Source organism: Hylobates moloch, unplaced genomic scaffold (genome assembly GCF_009828535.3).
Source record: "Hylobates moloch isolate HMO894 unplaced genomic scaffold, HMol_V3 SCAFFOLD_18, whole genome shotgun sequence".
Lineage (NCBI taxonomy): Eukaryota > Metazoa > Chordata > Mammalia > Primates > Hylobatidae > Hylobates > Hylobates moloch.
In genome coordinates this window covers 11270345-11296267 of record NW_026652293.1, presented here as the reverse complement: position 1 = coordinate 11296267, position 25923 = coordinate 11270345, and the positions used below count along the sequence as shown (strand labels likewise).

General features: G+C 37.7%; 1 protein-coding gene across 16 annotated transcripts in view; it reads left to right on the top strand.

Moving 5' to 3' along the window:
• The window catches only part of PPP1R12B (protein phosphatase 1 regulatory subunit 12B), a 257353-nt gene that overhangs the window by 147398 nt on the left and 84032 nt on the right, over positions 1-25923 (top strand). Inside the window, exons 20-21 of one of the 16 annotated variants that reach the window (XR_009210867.1) lie at positions 4951-5097; positions 22896-22983. The exons of 11 other annotated variants lie outside the window; for them this stretch is intronic. Coding sequence is in view for 1 of the 5 variants with exons in the window: in XM_058430843.1 (XP_058286826.1) it covers positions 4951-4971 (21 nt within the window). In the remaining 4 variants the exon portion in view is untranslated. Of the gene's footprint in view, positions 1-4950; positions 8059-22895; positions 22984-25923 lie in introns of those variants that run through there. 4 more of the 16 variants (XR_009210865.1, XR_009210866.1, XR_009210868.1 and 1 more) reach the window with 4 other exon arrangements.

Here is a 25923-nt window from a genome sequence, read left to right as displayed (position 1 = left end):
AGTAGAAGAAAGGGCAAGACTTATGCAGATTTTAGTTGAGAGGGAGTTTGGAGATAGACATTCCTCTAAGAGATGGGGCAGGTGTTAGTTTGTAGTACTATTTTCTCATGTGGTGTAACAATGCCTGTGCTCTTGAACCAGTTTCCTACATTTTTCTATGCCTGCTGCTAATCTTTCACACTGTTATAGGATCCATCATTTTCTCTCTTGTGAGTATGTTATTGGATTATATGAAGTACTTTGAAATCTTGGAATGAAAAGTGAAGAGCGATACCAGTTCCTTTTTGGATCCTCACTAATAGAGAGGGACATAAATGTGGAGAATGTAAAACATCAGACAGTCCCCAAGTCATTTATATTTGACTTTGAGATAAGATTAAACATCTGGCATCTTATATAACTCTGGCCTTTTAAGGCCTGACATCCAACTCTTCCCTGCAGTGAAAGGCCTAAGTTTAGCTTTTCTGAAGATACTCCAGGCTCCTATAAGCCACTCAGACATAATTGGTGGTGGTTTTCTTTTCAGTACTGTTTTCCAAGAAGGAAGGAATTTGGTTTTGACTAAATTAATTGAAATACATGTGCTTTTCTATTGAAATTATGTAAAAAGACCTTTTGTATCCTACAACTTATTGGAAGTATGTTCTCAGAGTATATTTAATAACCTGTACTGAAAATTAACATCTAACTCATCTTTAGCAGAGAAGATATAAATAATATATTGTCATTGATCTGCCTATATTTTTGTCTAGATCCAAAACAGACAATAGTAGCCTTCCGGAAAGTAGTGCCTTTAATGACTAATGGTGACATAGGTGAGAATTGCCTGCCCTTGGTTGAAGCTGGGGCTACTTCATAAAGGCAAGCTATGTGGTGTGGAAATAATATATAGAGGTTCCTTGGGGCAAGAGTGTGTGCATGTGTGTATGTGTATGAATTACAGCAACTCTCAGTTTCTTCAAGGGGCTTGGAAAGGCTTTTGGAGATAGGAAGAGTGAATATAGGAAAGTTCCTTTGGGGAATTATAACTCAAAGCATATATAACTCAGGAAATATAACTCAGAGGATCTGAGTTATAGATTATAGAGTACTGAAATGGAACATTATCCATACAGAATTACATAGGCCATTTAAATCCAGGGAATTGCAAAAGGGAAGGCTTTGTTGTCATAAGAATGTCTTTTGCCAGTGAAAATTCTATTCTCTACTTTTCTAAACTGCTTGGCACTGGAAAATCCTAGCCTAGAGGGTACCAAGTAAGGAAAATTAAAATGATCTTGATGCAGTACTTCCTAGGGAATTTTACTTCAGGACGGTTGACTTGAAAGTATGAAGAAAAGCAGAGACTGTTGCGGTTTGATGTGAAAGGCATTTGTCAGACTAAAAAATGCTCCACACATCCAATTGCATAAGGCATCTACTAGTGTTTACCATGTGTCAAGAAAACAACAATGTGAATCAAAAAGAATAAACAGCCCATTATCTGTGGACTGGTACATTTGAATTTATGCAGGTAAGCTAGGGTTGCTATAAGAAATATATTCCAAGTGCCAATCTCCAGCCTCGCCAATAGTGCAGAAAGAAAGGCCGATAATGAATCAGCATAGGGTGAGGCATCCTTTTTGTAAAAGTCTTATATTTGCTTGTTTCATTTATTTCAGTTAAATTCTTAACTGTTTTTCTCCCTTGAGCACTCTCTCCTAATGCTAGCAGGCATGATGCCATTATCTATATGGGCCTACAGAGCCACATGCCTGGTCATGGCCTAGTGTAAATTCCTACATTTCTACTTCAAGACAATCAGTAGTATCTTATGACCACCTCTCTACCCCAGCTCCATTTTCATCCTTCAGGCAGTACAGTTGACTCAGCTCTGCAACAACAAATGAGCCAGTCAAAGCGGAGGGCATTCTATTGAAATGGTGCTGTTAGCTAATCAGCATGGATACAGTTGAGAAGCCAGGGCAGCTCTTTCCTTTCTTGGTTTTTAGTTCAATAAAACTGTATCTGCTATTGAGGTCATGACGGCTTCCTTCTCTTCCCTAGTCCACTCCTTAAGAGTGATAGTATCTACTATTTTTAAAGTTATCTCTTCCCAAGACTCTAATATCTTTTTTTAACTGAAATATAATTTACAATTAATGCACAGATTTTAAATATACTGTTTGCTGGGTTTTGACACTTGTATGTACCAGTATAACCATTACCCAAATCAAGATATAGAACTTTTCCATCACCTTAAAATGTTTCATCATTAACGCTCAAGAATAAGCGATACTAATCTATGGTGATAGAAATCAGAAGAGTGGTTGCCTCTCAGGACAGAGAATTGAATGGAAAAGATAGAAATCAACCAGCAGTAATATTTAATTTTTTTTTTGAGACAGGGTCTTGCTCTTTCGCCCAAGCTGAAGTGCAGTGGTGTAGTCATGGCTCACTGCGGCCTCAACCTCCCAGGCTCAAGTGATCCTACTACCTCAGCGTCCCAAGTACCTGGGATTACAGGCAGAAGCCACCACGCCCAGCTAATTTTTGGAGTTTTTCTAGAGATGGGGTTTCACCATGTTGCCCAGGCTGGTCTCGAACTCCTGGGCTCAAACAATCCTCCTGCCTTGGCCTCCCAAAATGTTGGGATTATAGGCATGAGCCACAATGCCCAGCCAATAATATTTAATTTTAATGGTAGAAAGGAAGCTTTAATGGTTATTATCTTTATCTTATGCCTCCAGTCAGAGTTAGACCTAAATGATGCAAAATATCTATTGTTTTTTCCCCCCTTCTTAAAGATTTCAAAAGAAGATTGTTTAATACTTCACTTGTATAGCAGTGACAAAACGTGGTTTAAGACCTTTCTATTGTTTAAACTAAATCTCTGTTGAGGTCATTGAAGTTCATTTCCTTTTTTATATACCAAGAAAAATGTAACCAACACTTACATACGGGTAAGATTTATGGCCAGGAATGGCCATAATGTTTGCTATCAATAGAATATTTGGTCAGGGAAATGCAAATCAAAACCACAATGAAATAGATCATCTGACCTGTTAGAATGGCTGTTATCAAAATGACAAAAAATAACAAAACCTGGTAAGGATATAGAGAAAAAGAAACTCTTAATACGCTATTGGTGGGAATATAAATTAGTGTAGCCGTTATGGAAAACAGTATGGAGGTTCCTCAAAAACTAAAAATTGAACTACCATATGATTCAGCAGTCCCACTACTGGGTATTTATCCAGAGGAAAGAAAAACAGTGTATCAAAGAGATGACACTCCCTGGTGGTCTAGTGGTTAGGATTTGGTGCTGTTGCTCTCTCTCGCTCTTGCTCTCTGTCTCTCTCTTTCTCACTCTCACTGTCTCTCTGTCTTTCAAAGAGATATCTGCACCCCTATGTTTATTGCAGCACTATTCACAATAGCCAGGATATGGAATCAACTTAAATGTCCGTTAACAGATGAATAGATAAATTAAATGTGGTATATGTACATAGTGGAATACTATTTAGCCATAAAGAAAAGTGAAATTTTCATTCACAGCAACATGAATGATCCTGGAAGCCATTATGTTAGGTGAAATAAGTCAGTCACAGAAAAATAAATACCTCATGTTCTCACTCATATGTAGGATCTTAAAAAGTTGAGCTCATAGAAGTAGAGAGTAGGATTATGGTTACTGGAGTCTGGAAAAGGGAGATAGTCAGAGGTTGGTTAACAGATATAAAATTATAGGTAGGGGGAATAAGTTCTAGTGTTCTACAGCACTAAAGGGTGAATATAGTTAATGATAATTTATTGTATATTTTCAAATAGCTGGAAGAGAGGATTTTGAATGTTCCTAACACAAAGAAATTATTTTTGATGCTAGAGATGCTGATTACCTTGATTTGATCATTACATATTGCATATATGTATTGAAAATCACTTCATACCACATAAATATGTACTATTATAATGCATCAATTTAAAATTTTTAAAAAGAGAGTATGTGATAGACTAGTCATGCATTGCTGTGCTGGGGACAGCAAGGAACATGCTTAGAAGGCTGGGGACCCTACTTAAGCCGAACATAGTGCATAGTTTTAGTCTGAACCCATCTCCACTGGTAAATCTATGAACCAGTGAAACTAACAATGAATGTATAAAATTGACATCTTAGCACCTCATTGACAGATGTGAATTGTTTATCCACATTAGGTGTATGACAGTCTCTGAGAATCTTAATAGATCCTTTGTCTTTCTAAATGAAAAATAATCTGCATCTTAATTTGAGGAATAGGGTTATTCTAATTATATCTGAAAATGCTTTTATATTCAGCAGTATGTTTGCTGTTTTCTGTACTATAGTAGTAATCACATAGAATGTTTGCCCTGGAGGGAACAAGCATAGGTACGCCACAGAAGATAATGACCATTTGGATTATTTCCATCTTTTTTTACCTGCATCTTTGGCCTGGATTCCATTTTCTTTACATTGAGTTTTATCTGTTGCTTTCTTACTGTTTTCCCTGTTTGCTCTGGAGCTGTTTTCCAAGCCAATCCTGTTGTATAATTGAATTTATCACTAGAGGGCAGAAGTGGTCAACAGAAATGATGTTGGTGAACAGGCAGAATGGTGCCCTGAAGAAGCTGAGCAGAAGACAAATTGCTTTTGTTTTTAAGGAATTGTTGAAGGACCCGGTTCAATGTAGTAAAGGTACTTGCCTCCCAACTTTTGGTATCATAGGATTGGAAGAGAATCTAGAGATATCTTGGATTAGGAACCTCATTTTACAGTTAAGAAAACTGAGGCTCAGAGAAATTAAGAATTATTTGGGCATGACATCTCTGCTAGGTGAGCAACCTGTACCTTTTTTCAGGGAACCTCTTTGTTTGACTGTAGTGAAGCAAACCTGAAATTAGGACTTACATCCTTTTCTATTCCCTATTCGTCCATTTGGTTTTTTTACTCAGCAGGTTACATGTTCGAATTGACTTGCTAGTAGCATCTCACCTCCTTGAGTGAAGGAACGTCTTCTTGAAGGACAACTTAAAAGCCTACTCAGAGTATCAAGATTCAGTGGGTAGAGCATCAGCATTCTTCTGCTGTCCTTGACGTAGGTGGGTAGTTATGTATGTCAGGAAGTAAGACTTTTCATACTTTTCTTTTCCCGTAGAATCTCTGTTGCTTTTAGATAAATCAGGTGGCACTCAATCTGAACAAAATCACTGAAACCTTACCCTCAAAGTTAGCAATGTAGCTGTCCCCATCCAGAATGCAATTAGTAGGTCTGGATTACTAATAATCCCTAAAAACTCATTGGTAAAGGAGATAGTATTAAAGAGTTTCTAAATCATAGATATCAAGGTACCTGCCTTAGATAACTGGGGGTATGCTCGTGGAGAGATCTGTTGGTAAAAGTCTTCTAAAAGAGTTAAGCTATTAAATACAAGGTTTTCAAACTAAATGAAAGAACACAATTGGAATTTGCTAGCAGAGCTGAGTTTTGAACTTTAACAGAAAATAAATGCCACAGAAATAAATAGAAATATACCAAAAGCCACTAAATGCATTTTCCATTTTGTCCTGCCTTCACTTTTGTAAGCATCTTAATTCAACAAGTGCTTTTAAGCGCCAATTATGATCAGGCACTTTTCTAGATTCTGGGGATGCAACAATGAACAAACAGCCCTCCTCTTATGGAATTTACATTTTAGTGGGGGAGACAGACAAAATAAATATGTAAAGTAAATACTATGTTAAAAGATGATACGTGCTATGGAAAAACCATATAGAGTAGGCTAAGGAGGAATCAGAAGTGCCAACATGGAAGGAGGTTGACATTATAAGTAGGGTGGTCAGGATAGGCCTTACTGAGAAAATATGATTTAAGCCTAGACTTAAAGGAAGCAAGGTGGGAAACTGTGTGGACATGTAGGGGTAGAGTGTTATGGGCAGAGGGAATAGCAATTGCAAAGACCCTAAGATAGATGTCTGGCATTCTTGAAGACAGGTTAAAAAAAATCAGTGTGGCTAGAGTGGAATGTGCAAGAAGTCCAAATGGCATAGACTGATACGTTATTATAAGAACTTTGGCTTTTGTAGTTTTGAGCAGAAGAGTGACATGATGATACTTATATTTTAAAGGATTACTGCCTGCTATTTTGGAGAATGTACTCTAGGAGGACATTAGTGGAAGCAGGGACATCAGTTAGGAGGCCATTGTAATACAGCAATCCGGGGGAAAACTGACGGTGGTTTGTACCAGGATAATAGCAGGCAGTAAAGATCTGAGAAGTTGTCATATTCAGGATATATTTTGAAGTTAGAACCAATGAGATTTTCTGTTTTCTTGGATATCAGGTGAGAAAACAGAAGGTCAAGATTGACACTAAGACTTTTTAGCTAAGGCAACTAAAAGCATGGAATTTTATTAATTGAGATGGAGAATACTACAGGAAGAATACATTTGGTGGGGGAAAAGTAGACATTTGGTTTCGGTTTTAGAATTGTTAAATCTAATAGGTCTGATTGACATATTTCCACATGGAAATGTCAAGAGGACAGTTAGATGTAGGAATCTGGAATTCAGGTTTAAGGGCCAGGCTGGAACTACATCTAGGATATCAGTAAACCTAAAGATTGGATTTTAAAACCATGAGATTGAATGTGACCACGAAGAGAATGAATGTAGACAGAGAAGAGGCCGAAAGAGCACTGGAGCACTCTGAAATTCAAAGTGAGGAGAAGGGGAAGAATCAGCAAAGGAAACAGCAATCCTGGTACCTGACCCTGAGAATATGGATGCAGTTTCCCCCTTTTTCCAAAGCGAAATCAAACAAAACACATGGAACAATAGGCAGTTTTATCATTGTTCTTATTTTACCTTTTTTTTTTTTTCAAGGGTTGTTTCCCATGAAATCTGCTCAGTCTGTTTATAAATGGGCCATGCAGTGGTGTAGGAGAGCTGGACATTCCAGAGCATCTTCTGGTGTCTTTTGAACTAGAAATTGCTTCCTTTCTGCAACCTTGTCTAGAGGCCTTTGAAGTCCAGGGATGTCATAAGACTCTTTTTACTACATCAGAGGGATTCTATTGATTACCATGTCTGCAAATGATCTGTTAACTTACCTCTTGGTCTCCTTTGCCAAATTTTCTTCAGCTCTATTACATCTTTGAATAACTGTCACTTCAATTTCAGTTAAGAAGATTCTTGGGGCTGGCCGTGGTGGCTCACGCCTATAATCCCAGCACTTTAGGAGGCCGAGGCGGATGGACCACTTGAGGTCGGGAGTTCGAGACCAGCCTGGTCAACATAGTGAAACCCCATCTCTACTAAAAATACAAAAATTAGCTGGGTGTGATGGCGCCCACCTGTAATCCCAGCTACTCGGGAGGCTGAGGCATGAGAATCGCTTGAACCGGGGAGGCAGAGGTTGCAGTGAGCCAAGATCGCACCACTGCACATCAGCCTGGGCAACAGAGCAAGACCGTGTCCCCCCCCAAAAAAAGAAGACTCTTGGAAGAACTTTTATTAGAAATAAAACAACACCTAAAAGGTGTTACTGTATATTAAAATTTGATTTATTAATAGCTCTGGGGTGGCTAGAATAACAATTATAGACTAAATTTAAAGCTAAAAAATACTTTAAAGGCCACCTAGTTAACACTGTCATTTTGAAGTTAACAGCTGAAGCCCAGGAGATTAAGTACCTTGTTAGTGTCACATAGTTGTATTCCTAGTGCACAGCTGTTGCACTACTTTCCAAATTTGTATCTTTATATCTGTTATATCTCTTATATCATATAACATATGTTATGACAAATAATATAGCATAATAGTTAAGAGTACACACCCAGGAGCTAGACTCCCTGCATTTAACCCCAGCTTAACCATTTAACTACTTTGGATAGGTTATTTAACCTTTCTATGCCTCAATTTCCTCATCTGTAAAGTAGGGATAATAATAGTCTACCTCTTAGAGTTGTGAAATAAAAATGAGCTAATATATTTAAATAGAGGTGATTACAATCCATTTAAATTATTTTCCAAATCTGTAAGTTCCTACATCTGGATGAGAGTAAGGCTTTCGGAATACTTTTATTGGCCTTAGGATCATGTGATTTTGAAGTTATTAATTTATCCTTAAAGAATGGATTATTTGGAGAGTCACAGAAGTAGCCCCAAATCCTCTATAACTCCAACATGTGTTCTGACACATAACTGAAGAATTTTGAGGAATAAGTTTTAAAGGAGATTGCTGAAGTAGGGGGAAAGAAATGAGTGGAAAGGAAAGGAACAAGAACTAAATGTTTCAAACTGTGTTTGGAACCTGTTGAGCATCTGATCAAGTCAAGTCCCTGCAGCTTCTCTGTCAAGCAAGCAGGCTTTCATTTTTATGCCTAAGTAACCCATCCCATTTATGCTTCTTTGCCAGTGCTTCCAACAGTCCTAGTTTCAGAGATCTTTACTATTTTTTCCCACCTTCTTTCTTTGAGTAAATAGCAGCCCTTTTTCTCCAATTTTTCACAGCGTTGCTTCTGGCTATTTGCTGGATCCTTTCTCTCGAGCAGAATTTTTTAATCTTGTTACTTAATCTTGTGAAACCGCTTTATCTGCTGGAGGGTATCCAGCAACTTTCTGTCCACTCTCCACCACCAGTCAGTATTTTTGCCATTCTCCTTTTAGGTAAAATCCTAAGTCTGTTTTGTTTTCCTCTCTCTCTGGGGCTCGATTGCCTAATATGGTAAGGTATTTCCCAGACAAGATCGCACTGTGGAGTTAGAACAACAGTTTGACTAAGTTTAAAGACATGGTAGGTGAGCTGTCTAATAGTTATTTATGTAGCAAAGTAATATTTTTTTTTGCAGTATATTACATAACAACCAAAATCTATTTTTTAAGCAAGCCTCTGTTGCTTTTAACAGACTTAAAGAGATAATAAAATACAGATTTTTCTCCTCTTAACCTGTTTAATCTTTAGGCAGATTTTTTTTTAAAAAAAAGGAAAAGATAGCTTGTCCCCAGAATGAAAGGGTTTTGAGAAGTCTGAGAAATTTGATAAAATGATAATGTTCATAAGGATATAAAAGTAAGGGTAAACTTGATAAGCAATGGCTGTTATAAACAGTCCTGTGGTAGCCAGCCTCTGGGAATTGGCAGGCATTCCACGTGTAGAAAAGCAAGCTGTCCTGGATTTCTGCAACTGATGACAATGCGCAGTCCCAGGGAAAAAGATAGAGATTGAGAAATGGCAGCCAACCAACTCTGTATGTGGGAAGCTGCCTGTTATCCAGCATGCACTGAAGAATCTTCTCTAGTGGTTGACTCCACATTGGCCTCGAAGGATCTTTCCTCTCACTGTACATTTGCTCTTGCTTTGCAACTATAGTTTCTTAAAATACTGCAGATGCTGTGATTTTCTATATATGGGTTGTGTCTTGCTATAGCCCAAGCTGTATAAACCATCTTAAGAACAAAGTTTCTTTTGGCATCTTCCTTTTATGGACTCTATTAATTTTAGGTCGTGCTGTTGCCCAGGAAATCTCAGTAATCAAAGCTCACATGTATTCCTTTGAGACCCTGTAATTTTTGGAGCTAGTGTCCCATTACATCAGTGAATTCTGCTTTAATCATAAATCTTTTTTAAGATAGAATAAATTGATCTTTGAGGTATCTGTTTGGACTTCTTTCATGCATCTCATCCAAAGATGTGAAAGGTTTATCCAGCCACTAAGGATAGTATAGTTAACTTCTTGACCTTTTCTTTTTTTGATTTCTTCTTCTGCCTCCAATTGCTTTCAAGATATTAGTTTGTGTTAGTGACTTGTGACCTTATGTCTTTTTATTATAGAAACACAGATGAGCTTAAAACTCTGCTGGAGCTCTTTTTTAAAAATGTTTATAAAAGATAGTAAATTTCATTAAAGAAAATTCATGAAGTATAGAAAAATATAAAGCAGTAGCTTTCAAAAGCTGCAGGAGAATTGCTAGAGGAGGTTGTAAAAATTCATAGGGCTACTTTCAGGGAATACAGTGATGGGGGATGTTCTACATGCATTAAATGGAAAGGGTGAGAGATGCTAGATATCCTAAAATGCCCCATATCAAACAAGTATCCTGAAGCTTGCTTGACTTTTGACTGTCTCCCTCGACAGTCATAGATGAAAACCTATCAGTTATCTGAGTCTAAAACCAAACTTGATTTTATGTATAAGCTCATTTTTGGGGGGCAGTGGGGAGGAAGACAGTTCTAAAAATTCAACCACCATGTAAATGAGGAGAAACTGCTCTTAGTTTTATTTATCCCTGACAGCAATGCCACTTATATAATGAGTACGTCATGCTACTCGTTCTATAGATCTGCATTTAACCTCTGCCTTCATGATAATTATATGATGCATCCAAATCTCTGACTGCTTCTTTATGCCTTCTAGTTTACTGGCCCAAGCATTAACACATTAAAATACATATTTTATTATAAAGTGCTTTGCTCTTATTTCTTCTTCATATTATGTTGTTTTTTTAAATGATTTTAGGTAAGTTTTATATCAGTGATTTTTATTTCAGGATAGTAAGGGGGTGTTAAAAATATTTGTTATGAAAAGGGATTGTTTCAGCTATGAAAGCTAAGAAAAAATTGTCCATAACCATCCATAACCATACTTTTCAGAAGAAATTATTAACATTCTAGTGAATTTCCTCTGCTATTTTTCCAAAATTTTTCTTTTTAAAAAACATTCAAAACCAACTACTGACATTCTTTAGAAAAGGATCATTGTCAACTTGAGCATTCCTGGGATACCATCGTTACTATGATGAGAATTTTATAAGGTTGTCTTCAAAGCACTTGGGTTCAACTCTTTTATCAAAGTAGTCCTATGATGGCTTTGATCATAGAGAGCCCCAGGAATAATTGTTTCTCTTTCAGTTGGAGTCTAAGAGTTACCTCGGTTACAGAAGTATTTATTTCTCCTGTTGATAGCATGGCTGGAGAGCCTTAACCATGGCTTAGGCTTAGCTAATGTTAGACTTCTAGCCCCATGATTGAGGTAGAAAGCTTGATGTGGGATTTGAAGTCCTTTTTCAGCAAACGGAATGTTTATGGATTTGCCCCAGCAGGAATGTTGAGCTTAAGGCACTAACAGACGTTACCTTTAGAAGTGTTATTTTGGTAGAATCTCAAAGGTAGGATCCCAAGCTGTAAAGCTTCCTGTATAAAGCTTGTAAAAATGTAAAAATGAATGGCCACAACCTCCCAATTTTAATTTTTCTCCATACTGTCTCAGTCTTCAGTAAAGCAAGTTCAAGAATCAGATAGCAGCCATTTAGTGACATGAATCTCTTCATAGAGAAACCATAGTTTTGTAACCTAGTATGATCCTTTAAGGTACATAAATGTTCACACAGATGTGCCTTCATAGAATATGTACTTTTAAGAAACTCTTGACTTTTTTATACTTTAAATTTTTTAAAATGTTTTATTACAACCTGAACTCTTACACCTTAAACTATGTCAGTATTATTGGCTACCAAGAGGAAAGCAGGGAAGTTTTAAAAATCCATTGGCAATACCTAGCATAATACATAATACAAGTACTTATGGTCTTGGAGCTTATAGCTGTTGTTATGTTTCTGAAAAACTTTTTCAGGAAACAGAAGTATTTTAAGAGCAAACAACAAGTTTGAGTATTACATCACCAAATAAAACATTGTATACTTTAAGATGGCATTTTAGGAATTGGAGGACTTTCAAAAGTGGTATGCCAAATGGGTGAAACATGGGGCTGTTTATGGTGACTGAATGCTGTATTTCTCATTTCTCCAAATGTCTGGTATAGCTACTACTTGCTGGCTGTTGTGAAGAGTCAACACTCTGCCTTTCTGAAGCTGATAGGGAAAGCAGATGTTTATACCTATTCTCCAGCAGAACATGTTGGGGGTGGTACAGTGGTAGCAGCCTCACTTCATCTTTGGCACGTGATCCTCTAGGTCAGCAAACTTTTTATGAAAAGGGCCTGATAGTAAATATTTTCCACTTTGCTGGCCACGTAATCTGTTGCAACGACTGAACTCCACTGTTGTAATGGGAAAGCAGCCATAGACAATATGTAACCAAATGGGAGTGACTGTGTTCCAATAAAACTTTATTTACAAAAGCAGGCTGGTGGACTGGATTTGGCCTGCAGGCCACGCTGCAGTTTGCTGGCCTCTGCTCTAGGTTGCTGATACAGAAAGTATTTGCTAATGTCAACATAACTCCAAATGTCAATTTTCTCTCATCCAAGCACTTCTCTGATAACTCAGCATTGTGCCAATTCCCCTGATTCTTTATTATCAGCAACAGTTTGTTGGGGAACATCATGTGTTTAGAGGGATAAATGTTGTTTGGACAGCATTAATGAGTTTTGGTCATGCAGCAAGAAGCAAGCTGTAAAGCTTCCTGAATGAGAAAGTGAAGGAGAGAGGGGGAGTTGCTTCCATGTCATTTTAAATATAGTCTCTCTGTTATGTTTTAGTTCATTACCTTTTGAGGAGAAAGTCTGAAATGGTTCTCCTAGCGTGTCCCTATCTGTTTTTCTCATCTGATCCTATTCCTTCTTACTTCCCCAAGGACCAGTCTTTGAGGTTAGCTAAGATTATAGTTGGGAATATGTAATCACTTAATACTTGAAATTCAGCTTTTGTAGACTATGACCATAAGTAAGTTTGCCTTTAAGGCTCACAGGTTCTTGGAAGAGTACCTGTCAGAAGATTGTTAGTTGCTGTCATTCACTTTAATTGCTTGTTGTCATTTCAATTCCTTAATTAGGAGTAGATTATGGAATTTACTAGTCTTTTTGCCTTGTCAATGCTTAGTCTACTGAATATGTGCAGGAAAAACATTTTGGGGATTTGTGGAGGGGATGACAGAAATATTCAAAGTGATGACCCTGTGCTTGCCTGAAATGATAGTTAAGAGGGATGGATTTGGGGGAAGAGAAGCTGAAATCCTGATTCTTCAACAATTTTAAGGAAAAAAGTGATGAAAACTGACATTAATATATCACAGTAAAGACTCATATAAGGTGTGGGAATTGAGCATGGGATGGCATAATTAATTTTGTGCCAAATAAACAAAATCAGATCCTTTCTTGAGAATAAATGTTCACACAGATGTGCCTTCATAGAATATGTACTTTTAAAAAACTCCATATATGACATGTTGTGTGAGAAGGCTTCTCTTAGATCATTGGTGACCTCTAGTACTTTGGACTAAAACTAATGAACTATTATTTGGGCAGTTTATGTATCATTTCTGGAGTTCTTGACTTAGAGCTAAGGGCGTGTGTAGATACTGATATCCAGCAAGCTGAGCCATTTTCAATTATAATAGCCTAATGGGTAAAGCTTCTATAGTAGTCTCCTTCACACCTGTCAATAATAATCACTGGGGTTATTTGTTTACAATGTAGGTTTTTAGACCTCTCCCCTTGAGATTCTGGATAAGGAGGTGACATGGTGGTAGCGGGTGGAAGTCCTGGAAATTTATATTGTAAAGGTCTTCCAAAGTGATTCTCAACAGGCAAGTCTGACGGATAGTGTTCCTAGAGGTATAATGTTTAGAGATTGCTAACATCCCAGGTAGGTCAATCATTAAAGAGTAGGATTAACTGTAGCACACTAAAGGAGCTTAGAGCCAACCTCTATTCCTTTCTGTCCTCCCGAAATATACATTTAACCCAGAGGACCAAATTCTCAAAGACCCTCTAGGACAATCGAGTCCCATTATATATAATATAATATTTATACTATTAATTTATAATACAATATAAATTATATCCCAATTTATACAATAATTTATAATATAATTGATTAATATAAACATAACAATTATAATATATAATGTATATTAGCAGAATCTTTTAAAGTTTATTTCAATAATTTTGGGGAACAAGTGGTTTTTGGTTACCTGAATAAATTCTTTGGTGGCGATTTCTGAGCGATTTTGGTGCACCCATCACGCAAGCAATGTACACTGTACTCACTATGTAGTCTTTTTTTTTTTTTTTTTGAGACAGAGTCTCCTTCTGTCGCCCAGGCTGGAGTGCAGTGGCGCAATCATGGCTCGCTGCAATCTCTGCCTCCCTGCAATCTCTGCCTCCCGGGTTCAAGCAATTCTCCTGCCTCAGCCTCCTGAATAGCTGGGACTACAAGTGCCCGCCACCATGCCCGGCTAATTTTTTTGTATTTTTAGTAGAGATGGGTTTTCACCGTGTTAGCCAGGCTGGTCTCGATCTCCTGACCTCATGATCCACCTGCCTCAGCCTCCTAAAGTGCTGGGATTACAGGCGTGAGCCACCGTGCCTGGCATATGTGGTCTTTTATCCCTCATCCTTTCCCACCCTTCCCCCTAAGTCCCCAAAGTCTATTATATCATTCTTATGCCTTTGCTTTTTCATAGCTTAGCTCCCACTTACAAGTGAGAACATACGATATTTGGTTTTCCATTCCTGAGTTATTACACTTAGAATAATGGGCTCCAACTCCATCCAATTTGCTATGAATGTCATTATTTCATTCCTTTTTATGGTTGAGTAGTATTCCATGATGTATATATACCACATTTTTTTTTTTTTTTTGAGACAGAGTTTCGCTCTTGTTGGCCAGGCTGGAGTGCAATGGCATGATCTTGGCTCACTGCAACATCCACCTCCCAGGTTCAAGCAATTCTCCTGCCTCTGCCTCCCGAAATACTCACATTTTAATAGGGCAAGGGATATTTCTATTAGACATCCAAGTTGAGATGTCAAGTAGACAATTGTCAACTAGGAATTTGGACTTTATGGGAGATATTAAAGCTGGAGAAATACAGATGTGGAAGTCATTGCTTTAGTGCTGGTATTTAGAGTCAGAAGACTGGGTGAGATCACCAGAAAGCATAATTAAAGCATAAAAGAAGTCACCTGACTAGGCTCTAGGATATTCCAGGGCTAGCCCTAGAAAAGAGCAGGAATATTTCTTCCATGGTACATATAGAGATACTTGTTGAATCTCTTGTTGTGAAAGTGAGATCCTGCTGATCTGACTTATTGTGATACATACACACATACCCCTTTATACCTAGAAAGCAATTAGAGCCTAGGGTCCAGGTGAAAGATAATGTGCTGAGTTTCTAATGGTAGGTATGGAGAGAATGGAACAATGTAAGAAATATGAAAACTCAGCAGGATTTGATGTTTTACTAGATGTGGATGATAAAAGCATAAAGAGCAGTCCCAAGGTATTTGGGAAGATGCATGGAATTGGCTTTGGAGCCAGAAGACCTAGGTTCAAAGCTTGTTGCATCTCTTGTTAGCTGGGTGGTCTTGGAAAAGTAATTTAACCTCTCTGAGCTCTGAAATTTCTTTCATCTGTAAAAATGAGATTATTATCCTTGTTTTGTAGGCTTGATATAAGGAACAGCAGTAATAACGTATATAAAGGGTTTAGCACAGTGCCTACATTTGGTAAATTTTTAAATAAATAAAGGCAGCTCATATGGTAGTATTTCACCAGTCTCCCCTCCTCCCATCTTTGAGCTTTCATACATGTTATTTTCATTCTCTAGAATTCTCTTCCTCTTACTTTACTGCCTCTTCCTCTCCCTACTCCACTTTTTAAAAACATATTCATGTTTTAGGTTAAGCACCACCTCCCCTAAGAAGCCTTCCTTTGACCCCCTCCCTGGACCAGACTAGGTTTCCCCTAGCACTATGAATTTATCTTTAATATGGAGTGGTAATCATACTATGTTGTATTTGCCAACTAACTGAACTCCTTGAAGGCAGGATCTGGAATGAGTCTCATTCCAGTGCCCAGGCTGGAGTGCAGTGGTGCAATCTCATGTCACTGCAACCCCACCTCTTGGGTTCAAGCAGTTCTACTGCTTCAGCCTCCCAAGTAGCTGGCATTATAGTTGTGAGCCACCATCCTTGGCTAAATTTTGTATTTTTAGTAGAGATGGTGTTTCACCATGTTGGCCAGGCTGATCTTGAACTCCTGACCTCAGGTGATCCGCCCGCCTCAGCCTCCCAAAGTGCTGGGATTATAGGCGTGAGCCACTATGCCCAACCTGTTTCTTGTTCATTATATTTACAAGAATATCTAGTATTTAGGTATGTCTTCTGTGAATAGAGAACAATGCAATGCATGATATTCATTTTTTTATTATGATGACTGCATAGATAATATGCCATTAATAAGATTGAGAATTCAGGAGGAAGAATATGTTTGGGGATGAAGATAATGATTTTGCTTTTGGACATGCTGAGTTCAAGGTACCTATCAGACACAAGAAACTAAATGTCCTATAGACAATTAGATACATGGGTGTGAAGTATAGGGAAGTTCCAGGGCTAGAGATAAAGAGTTGGAAGGTATCAGCTTGCTGATAATAGTTTTAAGCTATGAAAAATACATTTCCCAAGGTTAATTTTTAGAGCAGTGATTCCCAATGTCTTTTCTTCCCCAGCATTCTGATGGATATTAGGTACTCACTGTGTAACTGTGGTTCAATGTCTCAATGATTCTGAAGCAAGGGCAAGCAAAAGGAGCATGTTCCCCAGGGGAAGGCCGATTATCAGAATGATTGTGGGGTGCTAAGGAGGACCACTGCTATGAAAAGAGTACACAGTTTAGAACAGAGCCAGGGCACACCACTGTTTGAGATGGCAGAAGGGGAGAGGTACCCATGAAAGAGATCAGCAGGAAAATGGTCAGAGAAGAAGGAAAAGAGCCTGGAAAGGAGAGTTCTGCTTTTAGCTCTTTGAGGAATTGCCAACACTGCTTTACACAGTGAATACTTCCACCAATAGTGTATAAGCATTTCCTTTTTTCTGCAGCCTTGCCAGCATCTGGTTTTTGTTTTGTTTTGTTTTTTTCTTTTTTTTTTTTTTTTTTTTACTTTTTACTTTTTACTAACAGCCATTCTGACTGGTGTGAGATGGTATCTCATTGTGGTTTTGATTTGCATTTCTCTAATGATCAGTGATACTGAGCTTTTTTTCATATGCTTGTTGACTGCATGTATGTCTTCTTTTGAAAAGTCTCTGTTCCTGTCCTTTGCCCATTTTTTAATTGGGTTTTGTTTTTCTCTTGTAAATTTAAGTTTCTTATAGATGCTAGATATTAGACCTTTGTCAGATGCATAGTTTGCAAATATTTTCTCCTATTCTGTAGGTTGTCTGTACTCTGTTGATAGTTTCTTTTGCTGTGCAGAAGCTCGTAAGTTCAATTAGATCCTACTAGTCAATTTTTGCTTTTGTTGCGATTGCTTTTGGTGTCCTTGTCATGAAATCTTTGCCCATTTCTTTGTCCAGGATGGTATTGCCTAGGTTGTCTCCAGGGTTTTTATACTTTGGGGTTTACATTTAAGTCTTTAATCCATCCTGAGTTGATTTTTGTATATGGTGTAAGGAAGGTATCTAGCTTCAGTCTTTTGCATATGGCTAGCCAGTTATCCCAGCACCGTTTATTGAATAGGGAGTCTTTTCCCCATTGCTTATTTTTGTCAGCTTTGTCGAAGATCAGATGGTTGTAGGTGTGCAATCTTATTTCAGGGCTCTCTATTCTATTCCATTGGTCTATATGCTGGGTATATACTCAGGGTATATACTCAGAGGAATATAAATCATTCTACCCTAAGGACACATGCATACGAATGTTCACTGTAGCACTATTCACAATAGCAAAGACATAGAGTCAACCTAAACGCCCATCAGTGACAGACTGGATAAAGAAAATGTGGTATATATACACCATAGAATACTATGCAGCCATGAAAAAGAGTGAGATCGTGCCTTTTGTGGTAACAAGGATGGAGCTGGAAGCCATTATCCTTAGCAAACTAATGCAGAAACAGAAAACCAAATACCACATGTCGTCACTTATAAGTGGAAGGCTAAGTGATGAGAACTGGTGAACACAAAGAAGGAAACAACAGACACTGGGGTCTACTTGAGGGTGGAGGGTGGGGGGAGGGAGAGGAGCAGAAAAGATAACTACTGGGTACTAGGCATAATACATGGGTGATTAATCTATGCAACAAACCCCTGTGACACAAGTTTACATATGTAACAAACCTTCACATATACCCCAGAACCTAAAAATAAAAGTGTTTGTTTGTTTTTTAAAAAAAGAGTAGTATTCAACCAAACAAGGGAATGAAAATTTTCAAAGACTCAATGTGACAGAAACTTAACTTCTTACAGCTCCAGCATAAAGGCTTATGTAACTAGAAAATCTGCATATTCAGCCTGGCCTAGCTTCAGGCATAGCTAAATCTAGGAAGCTGAAATTTATCAGATCCCTGCTGCCTTCTTTGCATAGGCTTCAGAGGAAGAAAGACCTTCGCTATCCTAGTGTCCATATATCTTTTTTTTGTTTTTTGTTTTGGTTTTTGCAGACAGGATCTTGCTGTGTTACTCAGGCTGGCGTGCATGGTGTGATCACGGGTCACTGCAACCTCTACCTCCTAGGCTCAAGTGATCAGCCTCCCAAGTAGCCGAGACGATAGATGTGTGCCACCATGCCCAGCTAATTCTTTTTATTTTTTGTAGAGATGGAGTCTCACTGTGTTGCCTAGGCTGGTCTCAAACTCCTTGGCTTATGTTGTCCTCCCACCTTGGCCTTCCAAAATATTGGGATTACAGGTGTGCACCACCACACTTGGCCTCGTAGTGTTGGTATATCTGATTGACCTTTCCTGGATCAGATAAACTTCCCTGCACCAATCTCTATAGCCAGAAATTAGATGAGATTTAGCTAGAGAGGCAGTGAAGCCTGAACCCTGAAACCAAGTTTAATTCAAGTCCCTCCTCTGCTACTTACTGTGTAACCTTGCCAAATTATATATTCCCTGTGTCTCAGTTTCCTCGACTTTAAAATGAGAGAAATCATAGTACTTATCACATAGGTCATTTCTTTAAATGAGATAATACATATAAAGTGGACAGAACAGTGTCTGGCACATAGTAAATTATCAATAAATCTTAGCCGCCATGATGATGATAATGATAACAATAGTGGTAGTGCTGGTCATAGTGATGAAGAAGAAACAAGAGCAGCAGCTACCACTTGTTATAGGGGTAGGGTTAGGAGAGGGTCAGCTACATGGAATAGATTCCCCACAGGAAATAGGGATTCTGTTATCAAAAGAAGAGAAAGAGATAAAGGGTTGGAAAGATAAATTATAGCTACCAATAGTCCTCTGTAATCACATCCAGTAGTTTGAGAGCTGAAGAGTATCTCGTAGGTTTGCCAGTAAGGAGATGTTGCTGACTTGTGAGAGCAGTTTGGTGGAGTGGGGCTGGGGAGCATGAAAGGATGATATCTTCTCTTTGTGATTCATCTGCATGTAACGATTTTGATGGATTTTCTGGAAATTAATAGTCTTTGGTTAGTAGCCATTTGCCTTGTGGGCAGAGCTCCAAGATAGTTTGCCATTAAAAAAAAATCCTCATAAAGGCTTAAACAGGGTTCAAACAGATCTAATCGTCATATTATTTGGCACATTGTGGTACCTGATTCCATCTAAATTGCTTTCCCCTAACAATCCTTAGTCCACGTTTCTGCTTTCTCTCCTTGTTAAGAATAGATGGCAGATCAACATTCTTGCCTACTCCTGCAAGAGCATCTTGAAGGAATGAAAGGCAATTATACTTCTGCTGCAGAGGAGCATTTTCCACATGTTATGCTAACAGTTAACGAAAAGAGCTAGTTATTGGATTAGTTAGTGAGGTGTGATTGTCAGTTTTCATCAGGTTCTCATTACTGGTAATGTTGCCCAGACCTACATTTTTTCTCTGAATATGCTTCTGCCTTTTCTGTGTCTAGCTTACTTATTTACAAAATGTTTTCAGAGAGAAAGTCTAATTCAAGGTTAACAAAGTTCTGCTAAGTCACCCCAAGATTATCTGGGCTAAAGAAGTTTTTACAGAGTACAGTTGTGGAAAACAGCTCTTAAGAGTTTCTGGGTTAATCTAGAATGATTTCCTAAAAGAAATGTTTTAGAAGAATTATTAAAGGAATTTTTTCCTCCCAGCTCTTGCCTCCCAAATTACAGCAGCACCCACAGACAAATATCACAAATAAAACAAAACTATATAACAGGTAAATATGAGGAAAGAATGAGGAACTGAGAACTCTAGCCTCCAACTTTACCATTAGTAAAAGCACATTACAGTGTTCCAGACTTGCTCTGTGAATAAGCTGTTCTCAGCTATGTATTTACGTTAGTTCCTTAAGTTCCTTCCAGAATTTATTTCCTAAAAATATTGGGCCTTTTGTTGTTACTGCAACCCACAACTGACCTTTCAGGAATAAATTAGATTTAGATAGTGATTATTAGAAAGCTATTTCAAAATAGACAACATGCATAAGAAAAAGTGTGTAACCTTACTGGTGTTCGAAACTATAATTAAAATTATAATGAAGTAACTTTTTTTTTTTTTTTTTTTGAGACGGAGTCTTGCTCTGCCACCCAGGCTGGAGTGTCATGGCGTGATCTCAGCTCACTGCAACCTCCGCCTCCCAGGTTTGAGCAGTTCTCCTGCCTCAGCCTCCCAAGTAGCTGGGATTACAGGCAACCACCACCATGCCCCTCTAATTTTGGTATTTTCAGTAGAGACGGGGTTTCATCATGTTGGCCAGGCTGGTCCTGAACTCCTGACCTCAGGTGATCTGCCTGCCTCAGCCTCCCAAAGTGCTGGGATTACAGGCGTGAGCCACCACACCCGGCCAAAGTAACATTTTTTTACCAATCATAATAGGCAAAGACTTTGAAAAGATAATGCCCAATTTAGCTAAGAATGTGGTGAAATGGGCCTTCCCGTATTTTACTGTTGGGAATGCAAATTAGTCATTATTTTCTGAGGAGCAAATGGCTAGATTGACAAAAGTCCCAAACTGACCCAGAATAGCCCCCTATGAAAATGTATCTCTGGGAAACAGTTCTAAATATGGGAAGGAGGGTGATTTTATGCACAGAAATTGTTATCACAAGGTATGTTATATATAGGCAGCTCTGTAAATATTCATTCTACAAATACTTGAGTACCTACTATATGGAAGGCTATTAGGTACTATTGAACAAAACAGATTTAGCTCGTTTAGCTATTTATAATAGTGGAAATATTGGAAACAGCCTACTGTCCAGTATTCTGGCAGCAGTTAAGTGAACTATGATTCATCCATCTAATGGAACACTATGAATCATAGTTTGCTTTACCATTCCCCACCAGCTAGCCATTTAGGGGTGTTTCCTTAAAATAGAGTGGAGTATAAGTTAGCCATTTAAAAGTGAGTTACAAAGATAGTATAATAACTTGGATAAATGCTTACAGTATAGTATTACTAAATGAACTAGATACACAATTGTATATGTCATATGATTACAACCATAAGGGTGTAGCAGGCCCAGGTAAAGAGACCAGGGAGAAAGTGAGCAAAGTGTTAGCAGTGGTTGTATTTCTGTGAGGAGACTAAATGTGACTTTTTTTCTGCTTTTCTTTATTTCCCAAATTTTCTTTAATGAGGCCTTGTGATTTGTGTAATTTTTTCCCCCCTTAAATGCTTTGGTAACACACTTACAAAAAGTTTGCATGAAAGTGAAGACTGCTCAGTGGCTATTTCATGAACTGAGTGGGAATTTTGTCAGAGAACTTTATCCCTCTCTTTTGACTGATTGGCTATTTCAGCTGTGGTGGAAGTATGCAATAGTGGATAGAAATCTGCTGGACAACCACCCTTAATATAGTCTGTCTATACATATATAGCAGTGTCAATGCAATACACTGTGCCTCACAAATAGCAATGTAGATGATAAGATGCTTTTTGTTGTTTTTTTAGAAAACAGTATGTCTTTAGTATGTTATTTGAAGACTCGGGATTATGGCTAGCTGTGTGCCAACTTTCCATCTTTCAGACCTATAAAGTCTGAATCATTTGGTTTTTTACTGCATTGTGGTGAAATTAAACAATTCACATAAATTTTTATTGTGGCTGATAGTCCAGGCTCTAGGAAGCTCTGAAATTTAATCCTGAGTTTTCCTTGCCACTTCAACCCAATTTAAATTTTTTTTTTCTTTTTCTTTTGAGACAGGGTCTTACTCTGTCACCCGGGCTGGAGTGCAGTTGTGTGATCTTGGCTCACTGCAATCTCTGCCTCTAGAGTTCAAGCGATTCTCATGCCTCCACCTCCTGAGTAGCTGGGAGTATAGGTGTTCACCACTACACCCAGCTAATTTTTTTTTTTTTTGTATTTTTAGTAAAGATGGGGTTTTGCTTATGTTGGCCAGGCCGACCTCAAGCTCTTGGCCTCAAGTGATCCGCCCGCCTCTACCTCCCAAAGTGCTGGGATTACAGGCGTGAACCACTGTGCCTGGCCTCAATTTAAAAATTCTTAATCCACTCTTAACTTCCATTTAGTGGAACTCCAATTTTATCCTTTCTTTTCTCATTGTCTTCCCTACATTTCTGTTCACGTGAAATTTCTAATTGTACAGACTTTGCAGTGTGCAGAGTCAAATCTCTCATATCCTGTAACTTTGCTGCATGCTCCTTAGTTTTTTCTTTATCTACACTTATATCTGGTCAGTTTGATACATTTTTTTCTTTTTTGGTCTTCTCAGCTTTTAGAAAAAGACATGTTTGTAGAAAAGAACTCTTACCATTTGTTGTGTCTGGGACTTGTGTGGAGGGTTTTTGTTTTGGTCTGGGTTGGTTTGCTTTTTCTATTTAAAACTTAGATTGTGTGTACACCCACACAGAAACTTCAACCAGCTACCAGGCTGTTCCTTTGTAGAGTGGTGATCAAACAAAAATATGCATCTAGTGATTCTTTCATTTGATTTGAAGACTGATTTCAGAAATACATGATTTTCTTCTTTTACCTGGCAGGTTATTACTGAGCAAGCTGAAGAATGGAGGACTCAGACTACTTATAAAGTACCAAACTGTTAAGGTCACAGAAAATTATTTCTGGAAGGTACATTAGAGGTTGTTCTAGCCCAGCTCTCTTATTTTACAGATGGAAAACCTGGGGCCCAAAAGAGGGCCTGGCTTAGCCTAAGCTGTACAATGACTTAGTGGTAGAAAATGAACTAGAACATTTCTGAATTCCCAGTCCAGCATTCTTTCCACTAAGCTGATGGCTGTCTTCCAGGTGCAGGAGTGCAGGTTGGTGCTTATTACAGGACTCTGCTGGCTGCAGTGACTCTTCCTGGTGCTGTGGAAAGTACCCTCTTCTTTGCTCCATCTGATTCTATTTATGGGAAGCAGTGATGGAGTTTGTACATGAGATTTACAGTAAAGTCTGCTGCTGTCCCAAGTTTCTTAACCTTTTAAAAGTCATCTTCCTTCCATTTCTGATTTCCTAGTACATCTATTATTTATTTCAATGTAAACAAATTCCAAATAATGGAAATTTGTCTCTACTACAGCTTATTCAAGTTTGAACTTTTAGTATATATGCTAATGTTTACAGACTGGTGAGGTCAGGAAAATTGAACTGCTGTTATTTCAAAAGTGAAAGCTACTCTAGGACTTCTAGGTCAGTGTGGCAGAGGGAATGCTCCTGAATCTTAATTGCTCTCATTCAAAAACAGAGAAATTATGCATAAACATTTTTAAAGGTTTTTAAAAATACATAGTTATTCTTAAAAATAAGAAAGAAAAGTCTCTTTGGGCCAGTAATAGAAAAGCTACTGTGATGGCAGGGGATCGGGGGGTGCTATGAATGGATATGGGCAATTGGGACCAGGTTTTTTTGCAATGATCCTGTCTGTGCATGAACCCAGGACCCAAGAGCACAATACAAATAGGAGTTGGGTTAGTCTAACTTATGCCAGCAGTGTCACAGCCAGGAATACACTGCTTGTTCCTGACCAGAAGTAAAGAAGAATTGGCAGTCACAAGCAAGCGCAGGAAACCACTCAAGATAGAACTTGGACCCAAAATACTTTTGGGCTAAAAATTCAGAACTGGGCTACCTAGGAGGAAAGAAGGCCCAGAGCTACCAACTTAAGGTCTGGTTCAAGGTTGGCACATTATCAGATTTAAGCTGAGGCAACTTAAACCTGCCCTATAGATACAGGTACTTACAGTTTTTAGTCATCATAAAAATTGAGCCCCCAAAACATTACAAAGAACCCAGTAAAACCTAAGATCATGAAAAAGCAGTCAAGAGAACCCAACAAATGAGAGAATTTATACTTGAGAAAAAAAGAACAATCTGAAAAGAGTTTAAAAATAAGTTAAAATTCTCAATATATATACAGAGGAAATTAGATTTTACAGAATGAAGAACAGATAATGAAACGAGAAAGCTGTGAGAAAGAAGCATTTAGACATCTTGAAGAGAAAAATATTATATTGAAATGTAAAAATACAATACTGAAGTAAAAGAACAGTTAGACTGCACATACTTTCTATAACTTAAGAGAAAATTAGAGAATTAGGAAATAGAACTGAGAAAATCTTTCAGAATGCAGTTTAGAGAGAGTTAGAAGAAAATGAAAGAGAAAGATGGACATGAAAGATGACCTGAGGAGCTCTAACATACCTCTCTAGGAGTTGCAAAGGAGAAAAAAGAATGAATAAAAAAGTGGCAATAATAATAACAATAACTGCAGCTAAGAATTTTTTCAGAAATGAAGCTGAGTCTTCAAAATAGAAAATGCTGCCATGTGTAACACAGGATAGATAAATCCACAACTACATACATGATAATAAAATTGTAGGAAATTAATGATAAAGAGAAAATCTGAAATTCTGAATACAAGTATAACCATTCTGAATAATGGAATGGTAGTCAAATTGGCAGTAAGCTTTGGCAACAGTAGATACCAGAAAACTGACTAGTATCTTCAAAGTGCTATAGAAAAATAACTATGAGCTTACAGTTTCATACAGTGGTTTATATACAGAGTGGGAGCAAAATAAACGCATCTTCAGATACACAAAGCTAAGTTTTCAACTCACAAACTCTTGGTGATAAAAGAACTAAAGGATGTTCTTCAGCAAAGAGAAAAATAAATGCAGAAAGAAGTGGAATACAAAAGCAAAGAGTGTTAAAATATGAGATAAAGCTAATATGCTTCAAAAGCTAGAACTAAATCTTAGCAATAATAATATGCTATTAAAGATGTAAATGTGTGCTAAAGTCCTTGTTTTGAGTAGAAAAGATACAGATTAATTTTATAGGCTTTTAAAAAATATATATTTAAATAAGTATGTTAAATATAAGAGTATCCAGTACAGTAATAGAAATATAGAAATAGAAGGTACAAGTCCTTAATCAGTAGGGTAAAGAGAAAAGATAGGTAATATTTTAAATGCTTTCACTCCATTCAATAGAGGGCAGGAAAGAAGATAAAAAGAAGCAAAGGAAAAACATGGAAATAGGAAATACAAAATAAAATATGTAAGTAATCATAATATAAATTAATCTACAAAGCCAGAGAGATACTCAGATTATCCTTCCATATGCTGTTTTCAAAGTAACACTGAAAGATAAAAAAAATACAAGTATAGGACAGGAAAAATTTTCTCTTGGTTACCACCAAGTGAAAGCTGGCAACATAAACATCATTTGAAACATGAACATGTTTTTGCTTAAAAACATCAAATGACAGAAATATATGTCTCACTTATAAATAGGGAACAATCCATGAAGATGATATAAAATGACTCTAGATACTGAAAATATACTCTCAAAATATATAAAACAAAACCGACAGAATTACCAAGAAATAGCATATCCACAGTCAGTGTTGCAGATTTTAACACACCTCTCTTAGAAACCAGTATATCAAACAGTCAAAAATACTCAAGAACATAAAGGATTTGAACAACATAATTAACCAGCTTAATCTAACAGATATATAGCACACGTAGGGCATGTGTATTGTGACCATGCTAAATGAAA